We start from the raw sequence: 9,401 nt of genomic DNA, 5'->3' as shown, positions 1-9,401 counted from the left end.
CCCACCCCCGGTCCCGCAGCGGGGTCGGACCCTCCCCCAGGTTCACCCCTCCCCCTTCAGCTCGTGGGGGGGCCCCAGGGCCGCGGAGAACGTTCCAGGCCCGGCGGGCGCTGCGGCACCGGCCGGGAGAGTGTGGGAGCCGGCCGGCGCGGGGGCTGCCGGGAATTGTCGTTCCTGCCCCCGAGGCTCGGCTCCGCAGCCTTACTTGGGGGGACTACGCTTCCCGTCGTTCCCCGCGCGAGACTCGGCACCGCGCCGGCGCAGTGGGGCCGCCGGCGCCGCTATAAGGTTGTGGTTTGGCTGCGGGGGCCGCTGAGTGGCGAAGCCGCAGCAGCGGGGCAGAAGCCGGGCGAGGTAACGGCCCGCGGCGGCGGGGGGCGCGCGCGCGCGCGCTTTCCCCTCACACCCTCTCCCCCGACCGTGCGCCGGGGACTGGTGCGGCCGGGCCGCCCGGAGGGCGGGAGGGGGAGGCCGGTGCCCCGGGCACCCAGGCGGCGACCGGGCTGGGAGGGGGCATTACCCCTGTACCGGGGGGGAGACCCCCCCCGGGATCCATGGGACGGGCCGCGGGGGCGCGCGCGCCACCTCCCCCCCCGGTCCCATGTGGGGGCGGGATTGGGGTGCAGAGGCAGTCAGGGCCGCGGACCCCTCCCTTGTTTATGTGGCGGGCAGGTGCAGCGGCGCGGGGGGGGCTACACCCGCCCTGTGTTAGGGAGCGGGGGGGGGGTGCACGGCGGCTTTGGGGCGCGGGGGGGGGCGGACAGGTGGCCGCTCCTGTCTGCAGATCTGCAGGCGGGGTTGCCGGTGCCTGTGGGTTCGTGGCGCTGGCCCCGTAGCCCTTGGGTGCCGGGTGCGGCTGGCCCCGCAGCGGGGGCTGCGGCGGAGGTGGTGGGGCCTCCCGCGAGGTACACGACCCCCCTGGAGGCCAGCGGAGGCCCGGCGGCAGCGCGATGAAGAACCGCTCTCGCCCGGCGCAGACAAATAAACCCCAAGGCAGGCAAGGGTGGGGGCAAGGCGGCCCATGTGTGTTCAGTGGATTCCTGCTCCAGTGGCTGGATCTCTCTGGAGGGGCATAGTGGGAAACCGTCTGGTTCTCTGTGAGTAAATAGGTTGCGTGGTGGCCGGGGAGGGGTCCCGGGATATTAGAGAGGCAAGGTGGGTGAGGTGATACCTTGTACTGGACCCGTTTCTGTCTGTCTCTCACCATCAAAAATTGGTCCAATGAAAGATCTTACTTCACCCACCTTGTAAGTCAATAGGGCCAGTTGTAAATATGAGGCAAAGGGCATGTTACAGAAATAGCCTGGATGATGATCTTTATGCAATTAATATGAGAGGCTTCTGGTCCATTGCACCAGACCAGACCTGCTGCTACATTTTTCTGGCTGCAGTATGATTTAAGCTGACCTTTTCACAGTGACTTGTTTTTTTAAATCAACTATGGAGATATAAAATGTAATGCCGTGGGACAAAGTGACTTTAAGGCCAGCAGGTTTATGGATAAATTTGCTGTTCTAACCTGAAAGACTTAACAGTCTGAAAAGAACAGCAACCCAAAGCGTTTCTTTATAAATAAATGTACAGGCAGGCATGTAATCTAATGCAAATACATTTTAATGCTTGTACAAATTTGTAATGAAGATGAATAGTACTTGTGTGGGAGAAAAAATTATCTTTTTAAGAATAGGCTTTTTTCATAGTGTCTGTGGGCGCTGTAGAGAAGACTGACAATATCTTGTGCTAGATTTGCAGAGATGCATGCTGTATGTCCTATGGGTGTTAAAACTAGCATACTATTTTGAAATGCTAATATGTAAAATTACACAATCAAGAAAATAGAGCTCTAGGTGTTTGATATTAAAACATTTTTGAAAAAAATTATAATTTGCTAGAATCAAATGACTGATCTCTAGCAATTAAGATTACATAAGGATACAAATACTTGAAAATTATAAGTAGGCTAGATATTATAGTGGCGCTTCCGCACTGAGTCACTTTAGTCTCATGGTTACTTATGGATACCCTTTAACTAGCTTAGCAAGGGGTTCATGTGCTCTTGAATCAGTTCTCCACAAGGCACTGTGGAGTAGTTTGGTCACATGTTATAATAGGATTTCAAAATTGCTGCCCAAGACCTTTGGTTAAAAAGCTTCCTATTAATCATATAGGGTTGTTTAGGGCGTAGGACATATGTTTTAAAGTGGGATTTTAATTCTCTTTAGATTTTTCTGAGGTGAAAATACAACTGTAAACCCTGGCGTTTACGGAAGGAGAAGATGAAAGACATCGACCTAGGAAAAGAGTATGTTATACCCAGTCCTGGGTATAGAAATGTGAGGGAGAGAGCCGGCTCGGAGCAGTTCCAAGAGCAGGAAGGGTTGAAATTCCAGCAAGCTAAATATAAGGTCAGTTTCTCTTTTCCACTCTCCATGTCTCTGTGTGGCTGCTTAATAAATTACATATAGCAACCCCTATTTTGCCATGCCAGCTTTGTTACCTTGAAGGTCAATGATGGACATTCTGCGTCTTGCATAGGAGAGGTCATTTGAAGGAATGCTGTACATATATTAACCTCTAGTGCAAAATTGCACTAGTGAGGGAGACTAGTGCTTAACAGATGCTCAAAACTGAAATACATTTTCTCAAGAAGTACTAAATAAACTAAACTTAATTATGCCAAATATTCTTACAGACAACATTTTCTGATGCACATTTATCAGGCCATCTGTATAATTGTGGTGATATAAAGCCAAGAGAAATCTGTAAGCACAAGTCAGGTTTAACCATTGGAATGATGCTTCTGAACACAGAGGCAACAGAAATGGCATGAAAACATAAAGAGCTCTTGCTAATCAAGCCCCAGTCAGAGCTAGCAGCTTAAAGATATTCTTAATCATGCACTGCGTTTGTTCTGGATTATTTTCCTGAAGCAGATGTTTAACTTGCCTTAGTAGGAATTGTTTGTACTTAGAGGGATGAATTCGAATCTTTATTATATCCCATATACCACTACATATCTCTAGTTCTTTACTATTTAGTGCTGATTGTGTTTCCTGTGCTGTACACTGAAGTAGTTAACTGTCCCTGCCAGTTAAGAACCAAACTCTGGCATTGGCACTGCCATTCAGCTGCTGTGCTAGTGTTCTCCAATGTTATCTGGACTGGTGAGTTTGTGATGGGTTAATAAGAATGGAGTTATGCAGATGTATAGCTAGCGGTAACCTTAACAGGAACATAAACACTGCAAGACAAATTGGTGTGCAGAAAAACCCAACTACTCAATAAATCTTGACCATCATGATCCACTTTTGTGAAAGGTGTAGCTCAGAACCAGTTATTTATGCCAATTGAAGTTAGATTAGGGATGTTTACTATAACTACTGACGCTTTTGAAATCTATTGGGGCATATCTTTTTCTCAAGAATTTTTGTATCTAAGTGCTAAGGAAGTAAATACTAGTTTAAACAGCAAATAAAGTAAGTGATTAATACTGCAAATGTGTCTTGCTTAGGTTTGGATTCTCTATTATTTGTATATGCACACAATATGAAACTCTAGTAAACATGCTAATTTGTCAGGATTCATAGTAAACACCTTAGAAAGATCAGCTGTCTGAAATCCCCAGTATGAAAAATAGTTACCAGTTACTTTTTTTTTCACGAGAAGTCTATGAATGTTTTAAAGCAAGTATTGAGAATGTTGTTGTAAAGGCTAATATTAAATGTCAGGTAATCTGAACTTGTGTTTTTACATGTAAAGTACCAATAAAGTAAGATAAATGGCAATAAAGTTGTGTTTTGGCAGTTGGTTGTAACCCTGGCCAAAGCATTGCAGTACTAGAGGCTGAATTGTTATAGAATGGTCTGTTCTGCAGTGGGGCAGAATGCCGAGTGTACTTGCATTCTCTGCAGTTCTCTTAGTTTCTGCACAGTCTCTGTGACTCAGCATAATATTGATAACAGACATTGTTCAGGGCAAGTCAGAACATCTGACTTCTGCTTTAATGCGGGCAACGGTACTGAAGCAGGGCCCCTCTGAAGTCATGGTGCAGCGTCTGAGCAGCATTGATTACATTATTATGATTGGCTTACAACCCAATATACATTATCCAGTAGCATCTCTTCACTGTTGAATTGGTGGTGACAACAGTGTTACCATTGGTGGGGAGCCTTGTTTCTTTTCTAGCCAATGGGTTTTAGTCCAGCTGAAGCCATATTAGGATGGTTCTTCTGATTGGCCTGCATCCTAAGAACATGCTCCTGCATAGGGTAATTCCTGCAGTGAGCCTATTAAAGCTGCTGGGAATGAGCTGCTGTTTACCTCCTTGTAAACTGCAGTTAGTACAGTACCCCTTGTACTGATTGGGGTGTTGTGCTTCAAATTATTCTCTTGGAACAACTGAGAAGAAATAAACTTCATGGTCATTTGCTTTGAAATTCACTTTTGAGCTACGTTCAGGATAGTCTTTGGAGATGCACCTCTACACCTGGCCCCACTGAGGAGTTCCCTGCTGTGGATGGTCAGGAAAGGCCATGCACCCTCTGAGTGTTTGGAACTTGAGGGGTGCCTGCTGTGTGGAACACTCTCTACTTTTGTCAGCCACAAGTGCGGAATTCTGAGTGGAAGGCTGAGAACAAAGGTGGGATGAATCGTCCAGGGCTCCAGGCTGGACAGGGAGCAGTAGGGCTGGGTTTATGTATTTATATATGTTTAAAAACACAAAAAACCCCACGGTCGAAGGGTTAACCGAGAAGGACAAAACAGGAAGCTATGGTAAAAAATCAGAAAACAGGTAAGTCTCAAAGAAGGGACAATAAGATTTAGAAAGTTCTGGTGTAGAACAACAGTGTAAAAAACAAAAAAAACCCCACAAAAAACCCCTCAAGTCAGTTCTTGTTTAAAAAAAAAAAAAATCTGCTGGTTGCTTATCTATCATTGTTACTCTTTTTTAGCGTGTGAGAGCGTGCGTGTGTGCATGCAGATTGCCTAGCACAGTGGAGCCTGGGCAGTAGTGCCCAGAAGACCCAATCGGATAGTACAAATAAATAACGTGAGGGTCCTGGCAGAGGGCGCTCAAACAATTTTGGTCAGTATTTATTAAATGTAGAACAAACAACCTGTACAGAACACTTTGACTTTTTTTTTTTTAAACTAAGCAATTTATTTTACTAAACTGCTAAATGTTGCTAATGCTAGCTGGATTGCTCAATATTTGTAGTTTTGTTGTTCCTAATTACAACACAGCTGAAAACGTGAGTTGTGTGAAACTAGAGTTTCTGTTCAACAAAGTTGCCGCTACAAAGAGCTGAAATGAAAATGCTGAAATGTGGACATTCAGAGCTGTACTGCATTGAAACCGAGCCTCAAATGTACCACAGTACACTTGTTGTGAAGTGTGATGCCAGAGAAGTGTTTGCACAGCTTTTTTTTATTCTGAGAGGAAGATGGGGTGTTAATTTCCTCTTGTCCATGCATAGGAGCATGAAGGCATGTGCCTCCTCTCGTCCTGGGGAGCGGGGGGTGTCCTCTTCAGTGGCTCTCATAAGTAGTGGGAGCTGCAAAGTAAGTGGAGTGCTGAGTAATGACACTTGGCCTCCTTTTGTAAAGTGCTCTGAGATCTATGGATGGAAAAATGCTATGTAAGAAGTAGGTGGTGGTATGTATGTATGTACGTATGTATGTATGTATTTTTTTATTAGTCACCAGGTTCTCATGCTTCCAGGCAGGGCTGCAGCTGCATCAGACCAGACTTGCCTCTGAGTGTGTCTTCCAAGTTCTGGTTTCTGCATTTCTCTGTGTGCTAAAAACTGCTTTTAAGAAGCAGTAGTTGTGCACATCCTACTTAGTAAATTGAGATCAGCAAAATGTTCACTTGTCTCCTAAATTAGATCTTTCATGGGTAAAAGGATGGCGTATGAGCCATTGCATAGCCAAGACCCCAGAGGCTACTGGTGGATGTCATGTCAATCCTGGGTCGCTCTCCAATCCTGAGCATGTGAAGATTCTGTGTTGTTTTGTCCTAGGGAGTTCCCACTCATATGCTACTTATTCCATCCGCTCCCAGGGCGTGGCATTGTGGCCTCGAGTCTTCTGTCAAAAGAAGGCTGAAAGGGCTATTCCTAAATCTCTAGGGATGGCTGATACGGGGTAGGTATAGTATTTGCTGAGTGAGTCGCTCCTTTCATGAAAGCTAAGGGTATCATGCTCACAGCACTATCAGATCTTGGCTGTGTGGACAAAAAGAGATGGTATTTATCTCAGGCAGGATTCCTGAAATATTAACTCTCAGTGCCCTGTCATACAGGTAAGAATAATCCCCAAGGAAACCTGATGCTACCTGATAGAGGCATTGTCATAGAAACTTGGACCTGTGAAAAGTGTTTTGGGAAGCTAAAAATTAAAAGCAGTATAATTCCAGTGAAAATCTTATTGACCCAAGATGGACATAATAGCAATAACAAATAAAAATTATACATGTGCTTTTGCCACACTGGATTTTTAAAAGCCATGTTGTAGAAGAGACCTTAATATTCTATTTTGTAAGATGCATTAAACACTTAACTTTGCTCCTGTATAAGGAGATGCTGTGCTAATTAGCACCGTTGTGTTTTATAGTGTTTAATTTCCTGATGAAAGATGCTGCTCTCTGGTGCTAACAAATCTAAAGGTAGTTGCAGGGTTCCACAAACAATCATTTTACTGATGCTAAAAAGCCAGTGTGTTTTACCAGATTAAATATATACTGCATGTTTCAAAACATCCCATTAATATCTCACTAGAATTTTAATACATGCGTTAATATCCTTTGTTCTCAAACTTCTTAACCATGTACTTTAAAGAAGTATATCAGAAAGATTGCATTGCTTATATTTCCTTACCTGGGACCCTATTGGAAGTTGTGTCCATGAAGTCCACTGCAGAAAGAGAGACATTACAAGGAATGGAAAGAATTTGACATTCCAGAAAAGCTTTAAGGGCTATGGTAGGAAGTAATTTATCAGAAAGGCCTAAAAACCAAAAGCATTTTGAAACAGTGATATGTAATACACCAGACCCTCGCTAGAACGCGCGTCTATATAGTGCAAATTCGCATATAACGCAGTTGCAGCCATGGATCCCAAATTTAATTACTTCAATTGCAATTCATTTTAATGTGGTCCCTACTATAATGCGGTTAACGCGGTACCACGCATGGATCCCAAATCCCGCGTTCTAGCTAGGGTCTGGTGTACTCCTGGAAATTCCTGAATTTGAGGTGTCAGTTTTTAACTTGAAGCAGTAATTAGGGGGTGTGTGTGTGTAAGTAATATAGGTTAAAACACCGTAATTTATCTCCACCCTGCCCCAACACACTCTGCTCAGGCTTAGGGTACACAGCAGCTGGGAGTGTGCTTCCCAGTGTGGGTAGACAGACACTAGCTCCACTTCAGTTAGTGTGTTAAAAATAGCGTGACCAGACATCCTGATATTAGGGACTTTGTCTTAAATGGGCAACCTGTTTATCCCCCTGTCCCATTCCGATTGGTCACCCTAGTTAAAAATAGCAGCGTGGTAGTGGCTCAGGCCACTGGTATATACCCAGAGGGTGGGTTGGGTTTGTGTTCTGGTGGCTAGCTTGAGCCACTGCTGCCATAGTCATTCGGCTGCCTGTAGTATGCTAACTCGAGAAGAGCTAATGTGTGTCTGTCTACCTGTGCTTGGAGGCATGCTCCCAGCTGCCACACAGACATACCCTTAGGGTCTTTGCCACGGGACCTGGATGTGACCGCCTCTCAAACGTGGTGCAAACACTGGTGATTGGTGCTGCACCCACATTGATTTCTTTCTGATCACAGTGACTCATCAATTGAATCAGATAAAATCCATGTTGCCAAGTTGGAGTTGCAGTCTTTCCCATTCTCCCCATTCCTACTCAGGATTACTTCCTGAATGCTCTATTGGGTGAAGACCGTTCGCCTAGGTAGGCGTGTTTGCAGGCCTTGCAGGGATAGCACTGAACATCCATAAGGCTTAAAGGTCTCAAGAGGGCTGGGATTCAGCACCACATTTTTAGGTCCTGAAACAGACAAAGGTCCTGCCTACACTAGGAAAACTCCTAAAATTTCTCACTGTTGTTGGCACCCATTCACCTCCACCATTGGGCTGGTCTATAGTACTGGGAGCCTGAGTGTAGACTGGCTGATCAGCAATCCACACAATTGCTATTGGACATTAGTAAGACTCCTATTACATATGCTAGGAGCTCTACAAATGAATCTCGCTGAGATTCAGGTGCTGGGGGGAAAAATGACCAAAATCTGTGGAAAATACTGATACACACGTTTTCCAGATAATCTTTTAAATAGTCAAGCGCTCTATAAAACAGTCTCTGTTCCCATGTAGTCAGTGGACTTAAATGGGCTTTAGAATTTGTTCTGAGCTGGCATTTTTTTATATCTGAAGACCTTTCTATGTGTCTTTAGTTGTAGGTGATGTTTGAAGCTAATCCTGGTGGATTAGCTGTAGAAATAGGGTGAAGCACCATTGGCGCCATTTATCAAGATGACATACTTGGCACAAAGTTCTGAATTTGTTTGCTTAATTGCTGCCCAAGTGAGCAGATCCATCAACATTTGGCTGTGTTGGAGGCGATATACAGGGGCAAAGTAAACATGGCTGTGTTTACATGTATGCTTTTTGAAAACTTGATGATAGCAGTCTGTTCTGCTACTTTTACAACTGTGCTCACCAGCTTGAGGCATTTGTTTGCACATGTAAAATCTCTTATCACATTGGAAGGTATCTTTGTGCATTAATTTGATCCATTTAGCAAGTTCAGATAGAAACTGTTCTAGGATTTGGTAGTTTTACCTTCTCTTCATCTGCTACAACTTAAGTAAAGTAGAAGTCGAATTCTGGTCACTGTCTCATAGTTCAGTTTACTACGGCTAATGTGACCCTTCTGCCCGTCAGAGTTGGCAGCAACAAGGGCCGGGTTCAATATCTAGGGGATCCATTCCAATAACACAATGCAAAACCGGCTCGAGCCCCCACCCAGGGACCTGGGACAAATATATACCACCCCCGCTGGGTGCCTCCAAGAGGCAATACTTCCCCTCTCGCAAGCACAGAGTCTGAGTGTGGCAAAAAGCCTTTTAATAACAGAGAGAAACAATGTGGCATTATGTTGGGGAAACGCCACCAACAGAATTCATAACACAACCCATGAGCAATTTCCCCCCCCCCCCCCAGCAAATTGGGTTGTGTCCTTTCGCTTTGGTTCTTGAGTGCAGCAACCCAAAATCACCCAAAGTCCCATGACGCAAAGGTCTCTGTCCCTGGTCAGGGCAGCCGTAGAGTTCGAAAGTTTATCTGCAGAGCTTTACCTCCCAACCTGGGTGGAAGAGAAGTAAGGGGCACCT

The 9,401-nt window shown here is 45.2% G+C and overlaps 1 protein-coding gene across 5 annotated transcripts in view; it reads left to right on the top strand.

Annotated features, from left to right (window-relative positions):
• The first annotated feature begins 243 nt into the window (after positions 1–243).
• Positions 244–9,401, top strand: part of ABCC5 (ATP binding cassette subfamily C member 5) — a 65,920-nt gene continuing 56,762 nt past the window's right edge. For all 5 annotated transcript variants that reach the window (XM_077825657.1, XM_077825658.1, XM_077825656.1 and 2 more), the window contains exons 1-2: positions 244–354; positions 2,223–2,405. In XM_077825657.1, coding sequence (XP_077681783.1) covers positions 2,277–2,405 — 129 coding nt within the window. In that variant the 5' untranslated portion in view covers positions 244–354; positions 2,223–2,276. The remainder of the gene's footprint in view (positions 355–2,222; positions 2,406–9,401) is intronic.

The sequence above is a fragment of the Eretmochelys imbricata genome, chromosome 9 (genome assembly GCF_965152235.1).
Source record: "Eretmochelys imbricata isolate rEreImb1 chromosome 9, rEreImb1.hap1, whole genome shotgun sequence".
Classification (NCBI taxonomy): domain Eukaryota; kingdom Metazoa; phylum Chordata; order Testudines; family Cheloniidae; genus Eretmochelys; species Eretmochelys imbricata.
Note: the sequence above shows the minus strand (reverse complement) of the source record. Positions and strands in the feature narration are given on the sequence as shown.